The 26,229-nt window shown below is 40.4% G+C and overlaps 1 protein-coding gene across 8 annotated transcripts in view; it reads right to left on the bottom strand.

Moving 5' to 3' along the window:
* Positions 1-479: 479 nt before the first annotated feature.
* KLF12 (KLF transcription factor 12) overlaps positions 480-26,229 on the bottom strand; it is a 407,535-nt gene continuing 381,785 nt past the window's right edge. For all 8 annotated transcript variants that reach the window (XM_073894448.1, XM_025874745.2, XM_025874747.2 and 5 more), the window contains one exon: positions 480-10,356. In XM_073894448.1, the coding sequence (XP_073750549.1) occupies positions 10,175-10,356 (182 nt within the window). In that variant the 3' untranslated portion in view covers positions 480-10,174. The remainder of the gene's footprint in view (positions 10,357-26,229) is intronic.

Here is a 26,229-nt window from a genome sequence, read left to right as displayed (position 1 = left end):
TTGTTAGTATTTATTACCATTCCAATTATAGAATGGGTTTTTCTAGAGGATCTTCAATTGAAGGACACTATGCAAGAGGATACTTAAACAGATTCTTCAAGTGCTTATTTTAGCAATTATTCAAAAGATGTTCTATTCATTAATGGTCTTATTTTCAAAGCCTTATAATACAGTTTTCTTAAAAATATACAGAAACAAACTAGCTTTGGCATGTGCTAGATGGATCATTCTATACTTAGATGATACACAAAATCTGAAAAAAATAATTTATTCAATTAGAGAGATTGCATTTTTGGCTCTGAAAGATACAACTTTTTCATATCACTTCATATTTCTGGACCACTTTTTAGTTTTATATTCAGTAAGACATTAAGTTAGGAGTCCTTCTTTAGGTGCTAGTTGTTATGAAATAAAGACCTGTTCATTTTTGAGTATACAGTATATCTCGTTCTGTGTTTCAAATCACTATACACAAGTGGTAAAACTTTTCATAACAAAGGTTTAATTAGAATGGTTAATAACTATGATTTCCAAAGTGTCTGAGTCAGCCTTAGTAATAATTAGGGAGTTTTGTTCCATACAAAATGCTTTATTTAACCTTCATGCCTTCATTCAGATAATTATACAAATGCATACAGTTAAAGGTTTAAACTCTATTTCGGTTCACAGCTCAATTCATAGGAAAGTTGAATACAGAAAAGCAATGCACCAACAGAATATGTCTGAGACACCATTAAAAACGATAACACTTGTTCATTTAAATCTCTGAGAATAGACTGGAATAATCATCCTCTGAGAGAATCTCATTAGGAGGGTCTCCCTTTACATTATCATAGGGCAAAAAAAAAAAAAAATCACCATTTTACAGTAAAAGGAAAAAAGCTCTGAGTATATTTACAATACATACACTATACATAAATACAAGAACAACACTTACATAATATTAATAAACTTATAACAGGGGTTGCCTAAACACTACAGAGTATATAAATGCAGAGGAAACTATTGGGAAATTAGATCTTTAGATAAGCTGGAGAAATAAATTCATTTGCAATTAAAACTCTGAACAGAAAACCAAATGAAGATCTAAGACATGAACACCTTTGCTTGCCAGCATCATTGGGGGGGTTTTTGTCCTTTAATGCGTAGGACCTCCTGTGGGCATTCTAACTCTCTGGGGTCAGAGACCCAAGAGTCTTTTGTGAAATTACATCTGTTAAGTGAATCAGACGCAGCACATCTATTCAATTTGCTGTTCAGAGGTTTTCGAGCCTCGGATAACTGTTTTGTAAACTAAAGGACGTTTTTGTATTTTTCCACAGATGGATCTTGTGATCCAGTCATCATGTATAATGAGCGAAGTGTCAAAAGGAAAAGGAAAAAAAGATGCCTGCTTGATTTGGCCAAAGATGATATTTTTCTTTATTCCCATATATTTTTTTTTCAAATACGAGTGAGAGATTTATTCCGAAGAACGTGACATTTGAACTGACCCCCACACGCCAAGAGCAGCGTCTAGACTAGTACTAATTATAACTAAGTCATTTTAAGTGGCAGGTGGGTATCTTAAAGGTGGTCTGTTCTCATCGTTTCACAACACAGAAAGTTCTGAGTACATTCTTCAATGGACAAACACGAATTTGCTGGTTTCTCTCTTTTTTTTTTTTTAAATGAGCATGTTATGGTACACATAATTGCATTATGATGCAGGATGACATAGTACATAAGACGATGTTTTCAAGCTGGTTTTGTAAGTAGTTATCTTGTATCCAGAGAGTTGGTTTGCCATGTGATGCAATGGGTCCCACATAGACATGGACGAAACAATACAGCCACCATTCCGTGGGGGCGGGGGGGATGGTGATTTTTTTTTTAATGGATTTTTAAACACAACAAATTGAGGACAGACAAGTTGATAGGAAAGAGCCTTGAGTATAGGCACCAGTGCCCCAGTTCAACAATACCCATCCAACGTAATGAAGTTCGAGGAACAAAATGTATACTGCAGTCTGGATATAATTACAAAATCCTGCAATGGGAACATTAGAAACACAAGTAGGGCAAAAGCATTTCTCTATAATGTTTTATGCTGTATCTTTGGAGCATGAAATTAGCAAAGGGAAGATGTTGGTGTGTCCCTAAAATGTCTTACTTTTTGATTACTTGAGCACTTTGACTAGAATTTGACCCAAATCCTACCCTCCTCTTCACCCTCATTTCTCACCAAAAATGAATCTCTGTGAAAGTCTTGGTAGGCCTGCTTTGGAAAAAGCAAGATAGTATTCACACAGGATCGTTGGTTCTTGCTTTGCACAAAGGGCAGACTCTGTTGTCTGAAACATTTACCATTTCTAGAGATGAAACCCAGAAAGAAAAAAAAAAAAAGTCCTGATGTGACTATTGCCACTATTCATCTCTTTTCAACTCACTTCAAGTTGTGGTTTGGTTGTTGAGAAACTGTTGCTTGTGAAACCCAATGAACGGGGAAGAGAGCCCCTTCCCACAGCGGCTCGTGCACACGGAACACTTGCTCTCAGCACGGAAGGGAATTTGTTTATACAGGTTTTATCTCTTCCCCCAGCCAAGGAACAGGGAGAAAGATCATAATTCAGGAGATTCATTTTCAGAAAAAAGAAACACCATGAGAAATGACATTCTCTTAATGTTTTCTAAGCCCATTAGTATTTCCATGGATCAATGCTGTCAGGGACCTTGTTCTACACAGAAAAGGGATGGGGGTTGACTCCTCTGATGTTGGACAGCTTCTTACACAAAATTCAATTAAACTAACAACAATACTATAAACAAATTATTCATAAGACTACTTAAAACATTCCAAGGCGGTACTACTGTCAAGTGAGAAATCGGAAAAGGCATTCTCCGTTCTCTCTCCTTGCTCAGCATCTGAATGTTTGTGATTGCCACCCTAAGATCAGCCGCCAGACTAGTAGGTCTGTTAGTAACGACTCGATCGAGGGAGGTGAAAACTTCCAATGCAATTTGAGCAGATTCTAGAAGGTCTACAGGTGGAAACGTTTTTACTATGCCTACAAAAAATCCGTAGAATGGAGAAAAGCCACTCTGGCTAAAATGCTACCCAGCAGGGGAGACTGTTCATGATTTGGGATCTCCAGGCCAAACATTTAGGAGGAAAGTGACAAGTTCAGGGAGACTGGTCGTTGCTGTTTGTTTACAATGATCCTTCATGCATGACTTTCCACGAAAAGACCGATTTCAAACCTTAGCTACCACTGTCCTATCATGTGCTATCTTGTACTTGGAAAATAGGACCACCCAGCCATAAAGCAACTTCAGTTAGAAATACGACAACTTGGCAGCTGGGAAGGCACATGCAGTGTGGTGCAGGGGGGAAGAATACAGGCTTCAGAGCCAGAGATACGTAGCTTCTTTGCTTTCCCACTCTGCTGTTCACTGTTTCCACGTTTGCCGACAACTCAGCCAACTCTCTCTGTGCCTCAGGCTCCCAACCATAAAATGTAGACCTGTTTACGGGTGGGAGGCAATGGGTCCCAAAGTGGCCTACTAGAATGCTTGGCATAGAGTAAGGATTTAAGAAAGGATAGCCATTGGTTTTCGTGGTTTGCTGAAATTTGGACCTTCCCATTTAGCACTTCTAGACACCTTGCAGCAAACAGCCCAGTCAGAAGACTTGACTGTGGTGAGATTAAAGAACCTGGCCGCTTTCCTTTGATACTTCATTGGCTCCTTTACACCCTATCCTGGCACATTTCCTTCTCCTTTTCATTCTTTCTGAAACTTAGAGGAGGAAACGGTAGATGGTTTTCTAGGCCTGTGGTCTGGTTCTGGAGAAATACGTAGATCACTGTCCATTGTGGTAGTCTTCACTGTCTAAAGCCTGAGTGTTTAATCACAGTCATACTTTCTAAAATTGCTCTTACCAAATGTTTGGCTCTGAAAGAATATAATTTGACTGATAGCCCTCAATAGCTTGTTTGGGTGGATTTGTGCTCTGAGATGGTAAGGCTGGACAATTTCCAGGGCTCTTGTCTATTCGTATAATCTCATTGTATATTTCTATTCATGACTCCACTTCTAACAGTAAAATAATTATAGGAAAAAGTAGGGAAGTTCTGAATGTAAATCTGGTAATTTCCAGGACCAACTGCAAACCTTGGTTAAAGCTAGGCTTACTAAGTGTCAGCAGTCTTCAGTAGGCTTTTTAGGGGAGAAATGAGTGTGTGGCTATTCATTCCAAAATGGTTCTCGTATGATAACAGAAAATATTATGGAAAAAGGAAATGAAGAAATGTAAAGATGAATTTGTGCATTTGCTATTAGTGGACAAAACAAAGTAGAACAAACAAATCTCTCTAGTGTTTTGCTGTAAATAAATTGGGCTTTTGTTAACTGAGCAAAACTTTTTGAGCCATGCACAGTGCTTTGCAAGTTTGGGACGAATCCGTGAAGTTTTTATCTTAAAATTATAATTGCCATATGCCAGAGTGTATGTTGAAGAGAACCCTAATGTTCAGATTTGCATTCTTACATTCTGTAAGTAAGGTTAAATTAAGAAATACTAACATAAACAAGATTAGCGTATATTTAAAAATCACAAAAGATTTTTTGTGGCTATGTGAACATATTCAGTTTACTATGTGCATATGTTTATTGTGTGTGTGTGTGTGTGTGTGTGTGTGTGTGTGTGTTTCCCAAACGTGGAGGAAAAACCCAGTAATGAAGAATTATTGCTGTGTAAAAGTATAGGAATATCTCATTGGTCATAATGTCTATTGACAGGCACTTTCAGCTTTTAATTCATTTCTGAAAATGGGCATTAGCTTATTCCTATTGCCAGTATAGATTCATTTAACATGTGGCCATAACCACAGCACTTAATCTTGTCAACATGTAGCTACTCTTAAAACTCTTCATTCCCTCTGGAATTAAACAAGAATAAACACCTTACCGTTGTTTTGTTTCTTGTTCTCGTCAAGAACTAGTTCATCGAGGAGGAAGATAATTGGGAAAAGAGAACAATTGCTAGATGCTTCTCTTTAGCACAAGTAAAACCCTATGCAGCTATTTCCCCCTTCCCAGGCAAAGACATTTTGAATTTGGAATCAGTTGTTTGCAACTTAAAATGACTTCATTGTGTTTTAAACCATCCTGGCTAAATGGAGACGAGTGGCCTCTCCATTCTGTCAGAGCACAAAGAATGTGCTCTGCCAGAGGAGAACAGAGTTCCCATGGCAATATTGCTAATTGTAAGATATACAAGGCATATCTGAACAAGTTTCTTTTTTTTTTATTGTGATGAAAACTAGAAGCTTTTTTCCCCCAACATACTTCATCAAACTATTTACAACCTCTGTAAAATTTGCGAGTTTGAAAATACTTTTCCACTATCACATATGTTTACGAATACAGCAAAATATTTTCACTCTATTTTTTTTTAAAGATGCAGTATCCTCCTATTTCATTTTCTTATGAAAACCTGAATTTCTATTGCAACTGCACAGTATTCAGCATAAAGTACCAATGGACATGGGTTGCTAAACAGATATTACTCTATAATGAAACTGTGAAAATAGAGCATTTTTAAACGTTTTATGTACACTTCTTAACTATAAAATGCAGGCAAAGTCATATATAGCATCATAAGCTGATTCCCTAATAAGGTAAATAACTTACATTTCTAGACAGCATGGATTATTACAAATTCATTCTTTTAAAAAAGGCCTTTGTTGATATTTGCTAGCCCACTGACTGCTGCGTATGCAGGTGCGTGCTGGCAGTGCCTGTGCAGGTGAGTGGAAGGCAGTGTTGGGTAAGGAGAAATGCATATGGAAGGCATGACTTACCAAACCCCTTCTCTAGACAAAACCAAATTAAATTGAAAGGCTGTTTTTAATGAGATGCACTCCCTCGGAAAAAGTGAAGGAAGAGGTTTGGTTAATGAAGTTACAGAATACATACATTTACCTCCTCAACTTACAGGCATGAGTACAGAGCCACATCTGAGACTGGACTATGGACTCCGAGTATGAAGGCTTCCCAGGCCTACCATGATCCATGAGAGTTCTCTCACGTTCAGTCCCTCACATGAAAACTCAGTGTACCGTGGGTGCTGGTATCCTTAACACTGCTTAAGTTCTGTCAGTCCTCGCTGTAAGTGTGAAGACTCCTTTCTAACAACATCATGGCTACACTTCTAAGCAGTCGTAACAACTTAACAAAGGCGTATTAGTATATCTGAAGGCCTCACCTCACCGGATCTTTTCAATTGCAGCTTTGGTAAGTATAATAAATAAAGTACAGAAGAGGGAATACTGCATCTTTATCCACATATACATGTTGTCGTTCGAATGAACTGATCTCAAAGTGCAGAATTATATTTACGTTCGAAACACAAATGGCAAAAATTGAAGTTAAAAAGAGTTGTATAAAAAGGAACACAACCTTGGTATAAGCTATTCCAGATTTCAAGCACAAGGAGAATGGCCTTCCTAATCACCTAGAACTGGCATCTGTAAACGCTGCAGCATCTCATCAGTTCTTCCCCCCCCCACAATCCTCTTCCCGTTTTCCACTGAAACTTTCAAGTGAATCAAAAGTGCTCTTTAAAAAATGTGGTTTGTGTTACTGTTACTCCACTGCTTTTGAAAATGAATGTCCTATAGTGTTTTGTCGAAGTGATGCCAAGCAGTAGTATATTCTTTATGGGAAAGCCATTAGGAAGTTCAGTCTAAACGTCTTAATAGAACTTAAGACAAGTTATCAAGCAGGCTTCTCGGAGTCCACACATAACTGTCAGGATGGGGCTGGACGTGGATGGGGAAGACTGAATCTGCTTCCGAACAACTTAAGGTCAGAATATGGGGAAGGGATCTATCAGAACCTCAGAGTAACTCATAACTTTTCAAAGAACGCTAACTCCCTTGAACGCCATCTCTACAACGCACAAGATCGCCAGGCCTACCGTAGCTTCTCAAGCCATCACGCTGTCTGTGGAGAAGTTCTCAGATGCGCACACACGTCCAACTGCGAACTGAACAGCTCCAAAGTTAAAAGCAAAGAATGCTTCTAGTCAGGGGATGGACCAGTCCTGTGGATTCTGCGCCTTTTCTGGTGTTCGTCATTTACTACTGTGCTTTTCAAAAGAGGCTAGAATGGACACAGATGAAATGGCGGAGGCTTCTCCATGCCTGAAGATATTCCTCCCTAAAAACCCAATTCCTTCTCTCCCCAACCGCTTTCCTTTCCGTGGGGAAACAGGAGTAGAAAACTCACCAGGGAGAATCTGCTATGTTCCAGGACGAGCCCTGGGTACGTTTCAGTCCTGGGGTGAGATCGGCAACTCACTCACTCACTGTTTGTGCTTGGATCCTTCTTTAGAAGTATTGAGCATGTCAAAAGGGTGGGTGGGTGGGGGGATGGCCTAACACTGTTTAGCGGCTAACTTACCATCTCAGTCTGGTTTCCACTTTCAGAGGATGAGGAGAAAAAGCTCACTTCCCTGAACCTTTCCTATGTGATCAGAGAGGAGCAGCCTATTTAGTTCTGTGCTAAATTTAAATCAAGCTGTCACTCAGGAAGCTCCCACTGCCTGTCAGTTCTATGAATTCTAAAAACCATTTCTACCTGTAACACTCTCAAGACATCTCTGTGCAGAGAAGAGATCGGCCCATCTTCTGAAGGCAGGCAGAATGAAATCAAGTCTACACTGCAGCTGGGTGATTCACCTACTCACTGCCAACCGGGTTCCAGGACCAGCAGGGAGGGCGGTCACTCTCCGTGTTGGCCATTCTCCGTGTTCTTTGTCACTGACCAGGAACCAAGGCTGGCGTGCAGCCAGAAACCCTTTTCTACCCAAAATGGTCACAGGCAATGAGAAGTAGGAATTGTATACAGTACAGATAGAAAACTTTCCAGTTGGTAAAAAACAAAACAAAAACAAAACAAAAAACAAAAAAACAAAAAAAACCAAAACCCACAAAAAAAACAGTGCTTGGTGGGGAGAAGACTGTGTAGCAAAAGAAGTTATTTATCAATAGAATCGAAGCCCTTGTTCGAGGGAAATTGCCTGATGAGTTTTTTAGACCCGGCAGAAAATGCAGAGCACATAATTTTGAAGACAGAATTTGACCTGAACATCATTATGCTGTTGCTTGAACATTTAAAACAATTCCTTCTTAATACCATCCAACACAAACTGTCCTTATTTCAATGTTTTATCGTTCCTTGCCTTGTCAGAATAAGATTCTCTGAATGAGGAGATGATCCTAAAAAGGACAGTCCTGCCACCGGAAATTATTTCAGAATGTTCAAACATTTAAAAAATGAGCTAGGAATATTGTGAGGTTAATTTGTGCAATTCCCCAAATCAAATGTTTGTAATTAAAATATATTGCAAAGGTCTATGCTGGTAACTCCTTATATCTAAGCTATAAAAAATCTTAACAACAACAATAACAACAATAACAAAAAAATGTCACCAAGCCCCTTAGCCACATAAAGCTGAAAAAAAACCAGCTTTTAGTGGGGAAAAAATATGATAATTTTTCTGAAAGAATGCTTGTTGGTGATGTATTGCTTTGTTTACTGTATACTTCGCTAGTTGCAAGAAAGGCTCATAATTTTAGGGGGTTGACGGGACTGTGATCTCCCCTCACCCTCAGCACAGGATGAGTGGGTTCAACATCCCTGTCCATGCCAATGCAGAACCCCTGGGGTCTGATACAGTTTAGAAAATGAAATTTGTATAGAAGAACCTAATGGAGAGTCACTTAGCCTTGGCTCTCCAAGTGAGGAAATTAGCACCATGTTAGGCTTTCCTCGGGGAGCACTCCCTTTCCACTGACTCGGTTCCAAGGAGAACTGACCCACTAACCCAGGGGTTAATTCCCTGCTATGCCTCCTTGGCCTTTCTGGTCACCAAATAACTGTTTTCAAACAAGAAAAGGGGAGCATAATCTTTAATTGTGGTATTCAACCAAGCAGGACAACAAACAGCAGAAAGATTACCTCAGTGCTGTCAATGTAACCAAGACCTCTAAAATGCTGGGGTGTTTTTTACAATCCCTTTAGTAGGTATGAAAATTGGTAACGTGAGTCCTCAGTGAAGTTATTGTAGGAAAGTCCTTTTATTCATTATTGCTTTTCTCCTCAAGAGGCACATTATTCCATCTCTGCTTTGTCTGATTTTTCATGTTCACTGACTTTGCCTGAGCAGCCCCACCTCTTACCTTGGTGCCAGTGTGTCTAAGCAAGTTTTGTTTTTTTTTTCCCCCCTGATTCCTTGTAATCAAATAGTAGGGGCAGGAAGAGATGATGCCTAGGGGACAGAACACTGCGATTTGAAGTGGGGCAGCAGTTTCTTTAGCCAGGCTCTTCCTATTCAACTACAGAACACCTCTGTGCCGGTCCACGCCAGGGCAGACACCGGGACTACACTCCACCTGAAATGTCGCTGCCCCTCTGCTCGAACAGATGAACAAAACAGAATCAGAACAAAACAAAAACAATCAATGACAAACAAATGAAAGATTCAATGTCGGTTTCTCGTCAGGGCATGGCATAATGACAAGTGGTGGGTGGTGCTATCTAGAATGCTGTCACACTGTGGCCAAGGGCCGCCCGAGTGCCCCTTTCTTTTCAGGGAACGGAACTCTCCAACAGGCTGCTCCTTCTCTACGTTCGTGCTGCTCACTGGTAACAGACTGGATGTGTGTTCTATCTTACTGAGACAGTAACGAAAATTTCAGTAAAAAGGGGGAAAGGGGGGGGTGACGGGAGAAGAATCCCAATTTGAAAGGTCCTGCTCTAGCCATCGGTTGGTGGTAGATGACCTTTAAGGGATCAATAACAAAATGTCTGACAGCTCAGAAAACTGGTCCAAGCTACAAACATCTTGAAATGGCAGAGTACACGGCTCGGGAGACAATGCCTGTCTCTTCAGCGTTTGGGTCACGGATCTCCCAGGCCAGCGCGAAGACGGGTTTCTCGTGGAGTCGTGATGGGGGTTACCTTCAGACCAGAAGGAGAAGGGTTCCTTCTTTTTCCTGCTCTGGTTTCAGACATCGTGGGATGGTGATGCCCTTTCATGTTAACACTGTGGAGGGGGTTCAGCCCTGCTGAAGGGGGTGCCGCTAAGAGGTCCAGCTCTGCTGCTTAGCTGGACAGGTAGCAGTCCTCACACCAGCATGTGCCTTCGGCGGTGCAGTGCCAAATGATCTGACCGGGAAAAGCTGCGATCACAGTCCGCGCACTTGAATGGCTTCACTCCCGTGTGTTTGCGGTAATGCCTTGTCAGTTCGTCCGAGCGAGCGAACTTCCAGGTGCAGCCTTCCCAGGTACACTTGTAGGGTTTCTCTCCTGGAAGAAAAAGGGACACACGCTTTTGGTGCTCCGTCACTTTCCCATAATAACCAAGCCAGCACTACGTGTGGGGAGACTGGCTGCGCTCAGCGGGTGTTCCGTGTGGTCATCTTTGGTCGGGAAACCTTACCATCCTGCCGGCGGGCTGGGGGTCTGTCAGGTCGGGGGAATGGAGGGGGGCGTTCGATCTCGTCTCTCCTGTTGTGACATCTCATCTGGCAAGTTAGTTAACACCTGCCTCCTCAATGACGGAGACATGACTTTTCGGTCAAAACATCCAAAGGCACAGAATGACCACTACTGGATAGAATCACCACTTGCTCGACTAAAAAAGGCATTTTAGCTCTCTGCCTAGGCTGATGTGGCTCTAAAACTGAGACTCACAAAGAATTATAAAGGGTCATTAGTTACGTTTAGTTTCAATACTCCTCCCCAAATGTGCATCACTTAGATGGTTTAAGGCTATTTTAGGACACGATGTCCATTTATCAGTCATCGGGAACAGGCACAAAATCCCATCAAAAGGTAAAAGCATTCCACCACTCCCCAGAAATTAGGTGTGAAGTACACATCACTCATAAACATCTACTTTTTGCTTGTCTGTTGGAAAAGAATCCTAGATAGCTTAAGAGTGTAAAGTTTAAATACTCTTTTCAGTGATTTAATTAGGGTGAGCTCTGAGGAATCATCAAGTTGGTTTTAGTGTTGAAACTCATGGTGAAAAGCCGTCTGAAGAAGCATGTAATTTGACCGGGTCCTTCAGTCAACTTGTAAGGACAGTAAAATACGCAAAGGCTTTGCTGGGAAAAGATACACTAACCATTGTCCAAATGAACTCCCAGGGGGAGAGAGACAATGGTTGACCCAGGTGTGTTTTTTTTTTTTTTTCCTGGCTCTCATTCAGAATGGATGCCCTGTCCCCATGCAACCCCACAAACAGTGATCTCTCCTTCTGTTCCTCCTATCCAAGAGTGAACAACAGGCTTCCTGGCCACACAGTCTTGGTGAAAAGGGCCTAAGTCAGGAAAGGAAGCTTTTTGCTGATTCCTATGCATAGAGCTACAGGGTGAGTATTGTTAACCCCACTTTACAGATGAGGTCCAGTGTAGTAAAGTAACTTGCCCAGTGTCAGAAGAAAAGGTGTATTTGGCTCCAAATCCAGTGCTTTTCAATATGCTGCAGTGGAATGTATAATTCTTTTCCCATGTACACTTTGTCACATCCTCAAAGTTGGTTCTACTTTCTCAGGTACTCCCAAATCATTCATTTCTTATTTCTATTATATCATCTATCGAAATATGTCATAAAGATTTTATTCAGATGCCTTTTTCCTCTACCCATTCATTTCTGAATACGTGGAGGTCAAGGACTATGCCTCTACCATTTCAGTATCCTTGGAGCCTAGGATAAGTGTCAAACAAATGCTTGTACGAATCAGTGAAACTGACACACACACCACACCCCCACACACCCCCACACACCCCCCCACACCCACACCCACACAGAATCACTAAGCTCTATAAGTGAGCGTACAAGTGATGCCTACATGGGAGAACTAGCCTGAACTGGACCCAACAATTTTCATTCAACTCTGAAATAAATGCTATCTATATGGGTCCTTTCAGGATCAAGTGACCCTTTCAGAAGGGAGTGAATAGCACAGACCAGTTAAATCAAGAAATATTGATGCACTGTGGACCACAGAAAGCTCCAGGTTCCTCTGAAAGGGCTCCTTTCAAGTAGAAGCCTACTGAGTGGATTAACCCAAAACCTCAACCTCTGACTCATTCTAGACGTCCTACAGAGACAAAAATCTTCATATGCAGGTGTCTACTGACCCAAGTTGAACAGAAATTAAAAAAAAGAAAAATCAGCAAAACCCCTAACTTAAAAAGATTGTCTCCTACACAGTATATCAATGGCAACTATTAACACGCTTTTATTTACATGTCCTCCCTATGTGTTTGTGAATTCACATCAGGAGCATGGGTTCTAACAAGCTGAGCTTGATGTAAATCACGTCTTCAAAAACACCTCCGTCTTTGGGGCACTGAGCTCAGCTGGTGGACTCTTTGTCACCAACAGGCATCTCCCAGTCCTCTCTGCTGTCACTCTGGAGCCAGCTACCAAGAGTGTAAGGCCTAGGAAGGAAAGAATAGCGGGTTTTCTTAGTTGAAGGATGGATGTGGAAGTGTCCTATGTGTACGCCTCCCTTGGCCATTCTAGAGAGAGAGGAAGGGGACCCATAGCTGGGATGAGCCTGGAAAGTAAGTAAGTAGAGACAAGGAGTGGGCGAGAGCCTCCAGTCTGCTCTCGGGAAGGATGGTAGAGTTCGAATGGCCCACCATGGGGACAGTATATCGTCTCAGGTACTCTCTGGATTTCCTTGTACACCCAGAGTAGGCACTTAGTGTTCTCTAATTCCTGCCTCACAATTCTAATAGTCTTACTTTTCCTTCCATTTTGGCTGTTTAATAACGGCATTTATGTCCTTTCCACTTGAAAATCTAAAGCAGAGAGTGGCTCTTCCAGGCTAAATCCAGTCTGTGGCCTGTTTTTTGTGCAGCTTAGAGTGGTTTTTACACTTGGTACGTGGTTGGAAAAAAATCAAGAGGACTATTTCACGGCATGTGAAAATTACATAAAATTCAAATTTTAGCGTCCATAAATACGTTTTTGTCAGAACACGAGTCTCCATATTGTTTAAGGCTGTCATCCAGTGATGCAGAATTGAGCCCTGTAACAGAGAACGTCTGGCCTGCAATGCCTAGAAATTTACTATCTGGCCCTTTACAGAAAGTTTACTGACCCCTGCTGTAAGGGGTCACCTGAGCCTTCTGCAGGGTTCCTGATTATGTTAACTTATTGAACTGGGGTACATAATGCACACTGTTAATTTGGGATGGGTGGGTGAGGGAATCTTTTGGCTATAGAATAACCACTTATTCTCCACTTAGGACCCCAACTAAAATTCTCACAGCCTACTCAGTAATAAACACACATGATATTTCATGTCAAATTCTTTAAATTGAGAGTTCTGGAGTGATTGACTCTCTGAAAAGGCTCACCCAATCCGATCTGAGTTTTAAAAATATCTTTAGGATCGGGAATGTCTCTATACACTTTTATTAATGAGGCAATAGGGGCAAGGAATATTGTGCTTAAGTTTTTATGGATAGTAAAAAGAAAGTATACCTTTTTATAAGAAATTTTCAAGGAAAATTCACTTATCACTCAGACAATTAAGTTTATTCTTATCTGGTAACCAAAAGCACAATGATTCTACATAGTGATGGAGGCTCCTCTCCAAGGCCTTTTAACACAGTCGTGTTACAAGGTCACTGTGAATCATGACAAGTTACTATTCTACTGAGTCTGGGAAGGAAGGCACAGGGAGGTAGCTTGGCTGTATGGCATCGTTTCTAACATGGATGTTTCCGGGCATGGGGCACAGGGGAAGGAGGAACTGATGGTACGGATTTCTGTGAGTCCCGTGGAGCAGGAAGACTTAGTGCAGAACTGGAGAAGTATTCTGTGAGGTAGAATCCAGGGCAATAAGCAATCAGGAAAGACAAGGCTGGGTGAAATGGGTGAAGTGGGTCAAAAGGCACAGAGAAACGAAGTCATGGGGAGACTAGAAAGTTGCTGAGAGTAGATCTTAATGAAAAGTTCTCATCACACACAAAAAATCATCAGCATCTGTGGTGACAGATGTTACCTACACTTACTGTAGGGATCATTTCACAACCTATACAAATATTGAATGTTGTACACCTGAAACTGATTAAATGTTCTATGTCGGTTATATCTTGATAAAAAAAAGATAGACAAGGAATAGGTTTCAAAACTACCAGAAGTAGACATGTCCCTACTCTTGAATAAAACCAATGAAAATGATAAATAAGCTTGTAAGTTATTAAGGGGCTAGGCAACAAAGGAAGGCATATAATGATGAATGCAAACCTTTTCCACTAGGGAGCAGCGAGGGAGAAAGCATATCAGAAAAGAGTAAACTTAACTGTCTGAGCGGTAAGTGAATTTTCCTCGAAAACTTCTTATAAAAAGGTATACTTTCTTCTTAATATCCACGAAAACTTAAGCATACCATACCTTGCCCCTACTGCCTCATTAATAAAACTGGAGTTTGCGTATTCTCTCCCCATGCTTAAAAAAAAAAAAAAAAAAAAAAAGAGGAAAAAAGAAAATGATTACCTTCAAATCTCTCTTCAAAATTAGAGGCTGAGCTATAGGGGGTGGGGTATGAGACGGCTACCCCGACCAGACGCGGAGCTGACCTCTGCCCTTCGCTCAAGAGAGACCAAGGGTTTGATTATACCTGTCCACTGCCTAGCATCTTATTTAAAAAAAAAAAAAATCAATAAATGCTCTTTTTGGACTAACCAAGTCCTAGAAGTGGATAGAAGAACAATTTTAGTGGCCACTGCATTGTATGGAACTATACATTGTATTTTATGCTTGTGCTTTAAAGCAATTTAAAGGATACAATCTTAGAAATAAATTAGAGTAACAGAAACTTCCTGATGTGAGTAAAAACTTATTAAAATGATAAATACATTTGTAAGATGTACTGTAGTATGCATAAATGAGCCCTGAAAGGATATAACAAGCAGACAGAATCTTTCTTCTATTCTGTCTTCTTTCCTTTAAAATCTTCCTAGAAAATAAAAAACTAAATTTAATGTTAAGAAGCAGCGTGGTATGTACAGAATGGTAAGTGCATTTTCCAAGACAATTTTCCTATGGAAAGAGTTGGCTTGGACGATGAGAGGAGTCAGGCATCTCCCAGTCTGTGCTTCTACTGCCCACAGCGGCTCGGCATTGGGCTGAATGACAGTTAACAGTAAACACGATTTCCAGTCATTTCTTCAGGAATTGTGAATTGTCCTTCAATGCATTTGAATTAGATTTCTGCAAATGTGTTATTCAAATCTGTTTTCCCTAGAAATAATCTGAAAATAAAAATAGCATGCTCACCTTCTTCCTTCCTTTTGTCTAATTCACAAGTACACTTAGAATCCCTGGTGGCAAAATCTCTGAAAGCATAGTTAATGTTTTTCAAAGTAATGGGAAGTTTTGTCTCCACCATCGGATCATTTTTGATTTTTGTTTCTTCTACTAATCCCATGAAATAATGAAATGATAGAAAATGGTATCGTATATGTCTTTACCAATAAGTCTTAGTAGGTGATGTTTCTTGGCTAAATTGAGACATTAAGTTGCTAGTGTCTAAGAAAAACTGAAGGACACAATCTGGGTAATTAATTGGTAGCTTAATCCCACGCCATACCTTGGGGAGCAGTTTGCTAACTTGTAGGTCTTCGGTTTTGAAGTGTGAAGTTCTCCATGTCCCATGACAAATCCAAGCCATTTCCACACTTTGTGTTTAAAAAAAAAAAAAATCTGGCCATTTTTGAGCACAATCTGTCCTCCTCTGTTCTTTAAAAAACCTGGACTACACTATGAGAACCTCTGAAAAAGGAAAATGTTAACCAAAACTAATAGCAAGAGCTTCTTTTTTTTTCAGTGGAACAGTCCTATAAAGATGAAAAAGAGAGAGAGGAAAGGACAAACGAGGAGGTTTGTAAAGTTTTGTTCTAAAACACTCTTTTTAACTGTACTTTTGGGGTTCAAGTTATATATAATTTTTTATGCATAATTGCCTCTGTGTGGGGTGTGTGTGTGTGTGTGTGTGTGTGTGTGTGTGTGTGTGTGTGTATTCACGGGCATTATTTAAACAGAAGTCTAATTAAGTGTCCTGAGAAAATGAAAACTCACATCAGGGTTTTTTTCCCTTGCAACAGTCAACAAACTGATTTATTATGAGAACCCCTGTCTCTTTCAATCTTGGTTAAAGAAAAGGATTAAGAGTCACTAAATGCATTTCCATGACATTTACTCAGCAGAAGCATAATAAAGTCTAAAGAAAACACCAGGTATTGAATGGATTCCCAAAACCCACGAAACAAAAATAACTTTTTCAGGTACCTCCCATCTTACCATCTGAAATGCTGAAAGGTAAATGTGTACTGAGACAAAAGACAGGTGCCCTTTCATATTAAAATGACGTGTGAGCAATACGCAGAAGAGGAATGTGCCGTTTGAAAAAGTCTGGGTCAAACAAAACAGCCATGTTCTCACATCAGCTTCTCTCTAATATTTTCTCAAGCAACTGAAAAGGAACACCTTTTGCAACAGGAAGAACAGGCATTTTTTTCGGTTCAGAAGTGCATTTCTGAAACGTGTCCCTGTTTAACTTTTATAAAGTTATGGGGCCCCAGACGCTGACAAATGAGCTTCATTACACTCAAGGCTCAACATATTTGCTGTGACAATCTGTTTCACTTGAGGAATGGTATTTGCATATGGGGGGGGGGTGGACCAGAATCAAGATTCCTATCTTGTCTTCTGGTTTCTGTTACATTAGTTCATAAAAGTTCACATTATTTTAGATCTGGGAGGAAATTAGGTACTTTTAAGACGAGGAAACAGAAACCTAGAGCTGAGATTACACAGCCCCTGACTTGTCCTCAGGGTAGACCGGGTTGCCTTCTCTCTTGGTGGAGTTAAGGTGGCATAAAATAGCACAGGCTTTGAGATCAGGCAGAAAGCCTGGTCCAACGCTGGCTCGGTCATCTACCTGCAATTAGATCTCAGGCTCCAGTGTTCAGCTTTCTGAAGTACTGTTTCCCCATCTGTAAAATGGACACACTATTCCTACGCTTGAGAAACTAAGAAGTTCACATGGCCTGTGCCTAAGAAATGAGAGGTGCTTAATAAAAGAATATTTAATTTTATAGTTATGAAATTTAAGATTTTTCTGTTTTTTCTAAGAAATATAGGTAGTTAAAAAAATAGGTCCTGTTTGCTATTGAAAAAAAAGAATTAAGGGAGTTCTGCTAATTGGATGTCAATTTTGATCTTGATTTTCCTAACATTTTAAGCATAAAACTTCTTGATTGGTCAAAGAGAACAATGCAGTATTCTATAATTTGTTGGATCCATTTGATCTTGTCAAGTCAATCAAACACGTAATCAATATGTTAGTCTCTGCCCCCCTGAATTGTCTGGGCTGAATTAACTGTCTTCTTCATGATGTGTAAATGAGACCAAGTGGATTTGTTCTTTCTTCCCCATGAAATTCCATAATGGCTATCTTTGATAAAAACAATATTTGCCAAAGCATATAGCACTTTTGTGCACCGCACTTCGTTCTAAGAGCTTTACGGATATGAACTTTACCAATTCCCAGTGAAGTAGTTGCAGTAACCAAGCCCACTTCACTTCACTTCACTTCAACCCCAGTTGGTATGCGGTCGAGGTGGGATATGAACCCTGGGAGTCAGACACGAGAGCTCTCAGTTGGAACCTCTCCTCTATATTGCCTCCTGACACTTTAAGTCATTGCTTTAATAAACCAAGCTATCTGGTTAGAGCTAGAGAAGCAGGCTGAAAATGTGAATTAGTACTTACAGGACAGACAATGTGTTAACACAGAGACTAGCCCGTCTCAGGTAGGAATCAAGTATAAGTGAACTAAAATATCCTATAATAAAAACATGCTTTACTGAAAGCAAAAAGTTCAAGGTCTAAGGGTAATACTTTCTTTGGCTCTTCTGAGTTTCTATTTCCACGTCATGATAATATTTATTTTCCTATGTTTCTGGTTATATTTTCCTTTTAGTTTCTTTTGCAGAGTGTTCTTCCTTTACCTGTCACATAAATGTTTACCAAGATGTTGACTTTGACTTCTCCTCACCTGCCTGTGTTCTCCTTGGCTCCCATGGCTTCCACTACAACTTGTAAGGAAAAGATTCCTAAGAACTGACACCTCCGTCTCTCTCCTAAGCATGAGAGAGAGATCTACCATGGAAGTGGCAGTCCAAAAGCCATCTCATCATGACCAAAACTGTACTCAGCATTTACCACCCGAATACGACAGGTTTCTCCTTCTGTTTTGCTATCTGGAAAAAAAAGGCAACCCTACCTCCTCAGGTATCAAGCCATGAACTTCTCTAGTTGGGGAGATTTCTTGGACTCCTCACTGTTACTCTCTGCCTGCCCCAACCTGATTATTACACCTGCCAGTGCTGCCTTCCAAATATCTGTCCAGCTGTCCTCTCCAGTTTATCGCCCCAGTGGCAGGCAGCCTTTCCTTAGCTTCTTGCCACCTTCCACCGATACCAACTTCTAATGATTCTGTTTCCCTGTCTCATGTGTTACCCCCTCCAATACCATCCGCACCTCATTGGAGGAAAACTTTCTCTAAGACAATCTGATCATGTCGCTCCTCCATACCCTGGACACACCTGTCTTAAACTCTCATCACGCCCTACTGTGACTGCTGGTTTTCCTGTCTGCCCGCCCCACTCAGCAGTTCTGTACTGAGGATGGCTTGGAGCGTTCTTCATCACTACATCCCCAGGGCCTACACAGCTCGGTGCTAATAAATGCTTGTTGGTTAAATGAATGACACTGCTTAAATTCAAATACCTCACATTCTTTTAAAATGTAACATACAATGGTCAAGTTAAGAGTAATCTAGGGGCACCTGGCTGGCTCAGACAGTGGACTGTGTGATTCTTGATCTCAGAGGTTGTGGGTTCAAGCCCCACATTGGGTGTAGAGCTTACTTAAAAAAAAAAAAAAAGAGGGGCTCCTGGGTGGCTCAGTCAGTTAAGCGTCCAACTCTTGGTTTCTGCTTGGGTCATGATCTCAGGGTCGTGAAATCAAGCCCTGCACTGGGCTCTGTGCTCAGTGCAGAGTCTGCTTGAGATTCTCTCTCTCTCTCCCTCTGCTCCTCCCCCTGCTTGTGTGTGCTCTACCATAAATAAAATCTTAAAAAAAAGAGTAATCTATTTTGTGAGGCAGTCTATTGCTAGCATTCTATCCTTCTACCATCTTTTCTATTCTAAGGAATTAGAATATATATTTTTGAAAAGGAAAATAAATTTTGGAGGTTTTATTTAAAACTACTGCCATTTAAAGGTCTGGTCTGCAAACAAATATCTCATTTTAAACGTTTAAAATTAGTAACATGACATGTGACTGAGCCTTCTATTTTGCTGCTCAAATAAACATTATTTTCATCTTTAAAACAACATATTTACTTTATAATTCTTTTTATTCTTAGTTATGAAGATTTTTATTGAATAATCTTAATCATGATAAACATTATTTTTTATATATTCTTTAGGGGTGGACATGTTTTCTGCAAAGATACAGCTCCTTATTATCTTTAACAGTTTCACTAAGCCCACAAATTTCATATTAGCAGTAGCTAATTTTGCCATTCAGGACAGGATGACTAAAACTCATAGTCTAGTCATTCTTTGATAGAACTGAGAAAGTACAAGGGCTGGGGATATTATTACCCCACTCCTGCTTACAACACCATTTTGATTGGTATATGGATAAAATAAACCCAAAAGTAAAAGAAGGAAGACACAGAGCATGGTCATAAGATACCCTGGTGTTTTGGACTTTCCACTGTCATTAATGATTTGTGTGCTAACACAAAAAGGATTAAGAAGCAAAACTCATTTTAGTAATTTATTTATTTAACGGAGGTAATAATTAAGCTAAAAAGCCATTACTTTTCTAAAGATATGAAAAAGATGAATTTACTTTTAAAACAAATTAAATAAGGTAACACTTTTTTTTTGAGAGAGAGAGAGAGAGAGAGAATCTTAAGCAGGTTCCATGCCCGGTGCGGAGCCCGACTCAGGGCTCAATCTCACACCCCTGAGATCATGACCCGAGCCAAAATCAGGAGTCGGACACTTAACCAACTGAACCACCCAGGCACGCCAAAATAAGGTTGTTAACACTTTTAAAACCAAATCAAATCAAATATGTACTGCATTGGTACCTGAATTCGGATCACTGTAAACCTCAGGTTCAACATGTTTCTACATAGCAACTCTCTAGGTTAAAGTAACATCTCCATAAATGAAAACAAGTGCAACACTTTCACAGCACTTTGTTTTTCATCCAGATGATTCAGGGTCCTTTTTAGAAAAGGCACTTCGATGCTTGTTTGCGGGGGTAGGTGATGTCCGCCACCCGCAGGCAGGACCCATCAGCCCGTCTGGGCTTTCACGGCACCGTGTATCAAGCTCACTCATAGCTTTCCGATCATGCTGCACATGGTGGATATTTGTGGCCACGGCTGTCTCCCCCACCACATTTAGAACTCCCTGCTGTCTTCGTCTTCATGGCGGACCCATTACTATGCAGAGAACCTCACACTGAATGAGCACTCAAGAGCCGCCTATTTAATTATTAATGCTTCTGGTCCTTGTTGTCTCACTGGCTTTCTAACAAAGTAAAATTTTAATAGACTCAGAAGAAAGACCAGTTCACATTAATGAAAAGCTTTAAAAATAGACCATTTAAAGTCCCTTGTTATCTTATTACTTCAAAAGCACCTGAATGACCGTCACTAGACAGGTAGGGACCGCTGGCTAGCCACGCAGAGGAACGCGCGGCTCGAGTGGAGAGGAGGCAGGCAGGTTCTTAGCAAACTTGTCTGAGACTGGGTGTAGGGTTCTAGAGAGACTGCAGTTTGAATCCCAGCTCCACTGCTTGTTCACTGTATCAAAATGGGTAAGTGCTCTAAATTTACAGACACAATTAAAATATGTCAAGCGCTAGTAGAGCTGAGCATCGGGCCCGGGATCTGGCAGGTCCTCAGGAAATGTCAGCTCTCTCCCATCTGTGGTCTCCATGTCTGTTCACAGCATTTCTTACTCCTAAACCACACGTACCAATGTCTGCAAAGTCTTCCTCTTCTCTACCCTCATGTCCAGTCAGATGGAGGGCCCGATGTTTCCCACATACCTTCCTTTGTGTTGGGACACAGAAATGCCCAAGTGCTCTAGGGTCATAGAGAGTTCTATCTGCCTGGGGAAGGAGGGTAGTCAGACAGCGTAACAGAACAGGAAACATGGAAACAGTTTGGAAAAGCAATAGAGTTTCTAAAAAAGTAGGAAGAAAGGAGGCCCCTAGGCAGGCCATTTCAGGTCGGAGGGTGGGGGGCAGGCGGGGAATGTACGATTGAGCTCCATAGAGTTGAGCACATTTGGAGATTCATGCACGTATAGTTGAGGAAAGAGGCCAACTGGGATAGGGTCAGCAAAGGAGGTTTAACAGATGAATAGGAGTCAGATGAGAAGGGCCTTCCTTGTGCCCAGAGTAGGAAGGTGTCCCCAAATTCCCTGGCCATAACAGAGAGCTCCCACTGTGTTGGTTTGTCCTTTTGCGTCTCCCTTTATTATAGGGCTTTGCACACTTGGCCTTTGGCATGACTATTCATATGAATCTTATCTAGCACACTTATGGACCCGTTCACTGAGGATGGGGGCTTTGCCTCTTTCTGCCTTCTTCAAGAAAAAAATCCGTAATGCCTTAGACATGGAAAATGCTCAGTAAGTCTGTGTCTTGTTAAATCTGTCTACACATGAGTTTTTTTCAAATGAAAACTATGTTTTACTATTTTAAATGTATTTCTTTTAAGATTATTTATATCATCATTTTACCAAAATGATGATAAAGAGGACTTATTAAACAACAGTTAGCTTTCACTTAACTTTTTCTGAATTCTAAAAATGTTAAATTAGTAGGATCTGAAGTACAGAGATGACATGATTGTAGCTGCTTGTGATGCATATTTACTAAGGGGTGCACACTTTTTTGCCTTGAACCTACTGGTCACAATAACAACATATACCTGTATCAGTATTCAAACACACACAATTTCAATTCAACACTGAGTCCCTGAGGTGGGTGAGTCGCTGTATTTACTGGGAATATAAAGCCGATGCCCCTGCGGTAATTACACAACAGTGCACTGTGTTTATGTTCACAAATAAAAATGAGACAGAAAACCTGAGATTCACAGAGTGAATTAGCTTGTCCAAGTTTGCCAACCAGCTAGGGACCAAGGGCAGATTCGAACTCTTGTCTGCTGACTTCAGTGTAGCTCTATTTCTATTACAGTTTTCTATTTCTCAGCAAGTACCAGTATGCTCATACTTATGAGTGGTTTGGCCAAGACTTACCAACAACTTGTTGGGAGAAGATTTTTACCTGAAAAATGCCGGTTTTCTCTTAAGTGATTAATTATCTCAGCATCGCTAAGCCCCCTGTGTTTTATCTAACAACAAATCTAGACAGCGGGCCTGACACAGAGCTTTATACGAGTGAGTGATTTAATTAATGAAGACAGATGTGGAAGTATGAGCAGCACCCCACCACCTGATCAAGCAAGTACGAGACCTATGAAGAAAGGCCACTAATACGCACAGATATAACAGAGCTCGTGAATTTCTTTGTAGGAATATCATCAAACCATTCCAGAATCTCACCCAGTTAAACAAAGTGTCAAAATTAGAAGCAAGAAATGTAGGAATAGCAGTGACAAGCGATAAGGCAAGTGAAAAAGTGAAAAGGCACGGAATCTGCAAGCATTTCGGATAGATGTGTGTGTCTGAATGTGTGTGTGTGCACGTGCGGGCACACGTGTGTGTTCCACAAATGCACCATCATTATTGGATATTAATTACAAAGGTATCATTCCTCCAGGGAAGAGCTAAATCATACATCATTTCCTCCATTTGTAAAAGGTAGGGAAGGACACATTTTAGAGACTTAAATCATAGTTGGTTAATAACTTTAAAGCATCCATATGAGTTAACTTCTTTGACGTATAAAATTCAGGTAGGACTTACTTTTGAGAAAGCGAGATTGATAAGAAATGGGATTGCTTCACAGGTACTAATTTTTAAAATGTAGGCATACAGTTTTCATACGAATGAAAATGAATATCAGACAACACTGGCTAAATAAGCCTCACAGATTTTTTAGAGAGTAGGCTAGCAAGTTGGAATATAAAATACTCCCAGTCATTAGAAACTGAATATTTTTATATGTTAAAATTACTCTTTTAAAAATCTGGTTTTAAATTTATCATTATGTTGTCTTTTCTTTGTTCATCATTATGGCAGTATTTCGCAGGACATTGATCATTCTGTCATGTCCCACATGCCACCAGAGCGTTCTCGTTGACTTTCAGACCCTCTAAGATGAGACCCAACGTCTGGTTGTAGTGCACCATCTAGTGGCCACAGGGATCACTGATGCCTGAATGTTGCTTGCCTGTTCTTCTGCATTTTAGAAATACTGTGGCTTACCTTTTTAGAAAATAAGAGAACTGTAAACAGCACTACCAGATTCGTAAGACTATGTCCTTCTAAAATTTATGTTTAAGTCATTTAATAAGCAACACAATTCTTAAAATGAAATGAGGGAAACTCAGACTACATGCTAGTCTTGTGTAACAAAGGTTTAAATGGCCATTAATCTAATTATACTGCATATTCATTTAAATACACTGTACACTGCTCCATGCAGAGGAGACACAATTTATACCAGTGAATAGGAACAATGTACCTGCTAACAACCACGTGTTCAGGGTTGCTGAGATATATATATTTTTTCTTCCTTTTTACCCCAGGCAAGTGTTAGTAAAGGCAGTCAAAATCGTTTGGGCAAGACTTTATGTTATTACTCTAAACTGCACAGTTATGACAATACATTTAAATCATTTTCAAATTTAAAAAAGAACTCTTTAGCATTTCTCTTTACTCTAAATTGCTAGTATCTAGAGAACGTTCCTCTTTTGCACTTCTCCAAACGTGTTTAATTTACTGTGCAGGTTCTAAATAGATGACTGATCATGTACTAAAAAAGCACAAAAGATCAAGTGTTAAAGGTAAAATTAACGTGACTTTATCAAGGGGAATTTCTTATTGCTACTTGCTCACCTCCCATAGCGTGCGTACTCCTCATAAGTCATCTGTTATAATCCCAAGCTCTACGTTCATTGTTATTGGTCACGCACAAATAACTTACTCAAAATGCCTGAAGCAAAGGTATGGCTAAGACACTTATTAAAAGCAAAGCAAGCCAACGTGAATCCCTCTTCAACTAGTGCTGATTTCAGTTTGAACACAAAATTGAGAAATCTTGCGTAGGATTATAAATCAGAAACGCGTAAGGGCTCACTTTGAACCAAATTTCATTCTTTCTTTTTAAAAGGACTATTACTTGATCATTTAGGAGGCTATGTCTTATGGAGTAAATATCCCTCTGCTAAGTGGATGGATGGATTTGGCATGTCTTGGTCTGGAGTAGGAATTTCACAAGGAATCTGTTGATGTAGCTGTGAGATCAAGAAAGAGGGACTGGAGGTAGGACAGTTGGGTGGATTTTTAGCTACTGGTTAATGAATTAAGACCCACTTGGATGGAAGTCTCTGGGATCACATCTCAGAGCTTTTTCCTTACGCCTGTCTTACGTAATACCTGGCAAAAATGGAGAAGCTGAAGGAGAGAGCTAAAATACTAAATGCAAGGTGGGCAGGGAGAGGTTTCAAAGTCATTTCAACTTATTTGAAGAACAGGTCCAAGTCAATCGAGTGGATGTAGAATCATTATTTCCCAGACTTGAAAGGGCATTCGCAGCCCTCAGAATTCCGATTCTGCCCTGTATCTCCCACAGGAGATCATCTGGCCTGCAGCGAAATGTGTCCAATGAGAGGAAACGCACTACTCCTGAGAGAGCCGTCGCTGGAGGGACAGATCCAACTACCCACACAACATTGCGTGTTGAGGTTCAAAAGGAATCAGTTCTAGGTACGAGGGATGGACTGGATGTAGACCTCAGCCGTCTTTGATTTAGGACTTAACAGAGTCAACTGCTAAAGGACTTAATACCATTTTTACATTTTAAGAGATGCCCATTAACAAGACCTCTTCCCTCAATTTGCGGTGTGAAAACTTGAGAAGACACAGTGACATGTTTGAGTATATCTAGAAAAACATGGCTAAGAGAACTGAGGGTATGTGATTTGGAGAAATGAAGGTGCCAGCAGTTAATGATCGGGTTGTGAGGGGCACCGGGGCCAGGGAGTGAAAATAAGAGCTTTGGTTGAATGGATAGTTGGAGCTATTCCATTCAACCAGAAGGTACTGGGAGCCAAACAAGGCCATTAAGAGGCAATTCAGTACTGATGACATGAGGACTCTGCCCTCAGAAATTTCACCCAGCTTGTGTTGCAGAAGAACAAGCTCACTGCCGTGGGAACAATACTTGACCAGGAGCCACAACTGCACAAAGGGGATAATGACATCTGCAGCCATGGGTGTTGCGAGGATCAAATAAAACCGAAGATGTGTACGTGTGCAGAAAACTGCATCGTAGTGACTTGTTCTTTGTGAGGGATGACACCCAAGGGATTCCCGAAGTTAGGAAACAAAGAAGACTCTGTGGCATATAAGGTCCATGCGGACCCTATGAGTCTATGATTTCATCTTATTAATAACCCAAGCTAATTAATTCTGCTTCAACATTCAAAGTTTATATTGCTTTGCATTATAACGCATACATCATGTCTGCCCTACTTTCATAGTATATGTTAACTAACCTATACGATGGAATACCTTAATGCCATGGGGTTAGATCCTTTACTAGTTCCTAATTAAACCTTCTCCTCTCATCCACTGTTCATCACTTGGATAAATGGAATAGAGGTGTCTCCGTACAAATGAGGCTAATACGTATTTCAGAAAGTTCAAGGAATAACTCAAAATACATGAAGATTTACCGAAGAAAGCTTCCTCTTTTTTTAAACAGAAATGCTCCCGTTAAAGGTGAGTGATATGACCTGATCATACTTAACGACTGTGATCTGTGTTCATTATCTACTGACAGGACGGAACATGCTTCTTTGACTCTCATGTTTTTATACTCATTCTTTGCCTAAATGGTAAAGAAATTGATTCAAAAATA

The sequence above is a fragment of the Callorhinus ursinus genome, unplaced genomic scaffold (genome assembly GCF_003265705.2).
Source record: "Callorhinus ursinus isolate GAN/ISIS: 27379988/994484 unplaced genomic scaffold, GSC_fseal_2.0 scaffold7, whole genome shotgun sequence".
NCBI classification, from domain to species: domain Eukaryota; kingdom Metazoa; phylum Chordata; class Mammalia; order Carnivora; family Otariidae; genus Callorhinus; species Callorhinus ursinus.
Note: the sequence above shows the minus strand (reverse complement) of the source record. Positions and strands in the feature narration are given on the sequence as shown.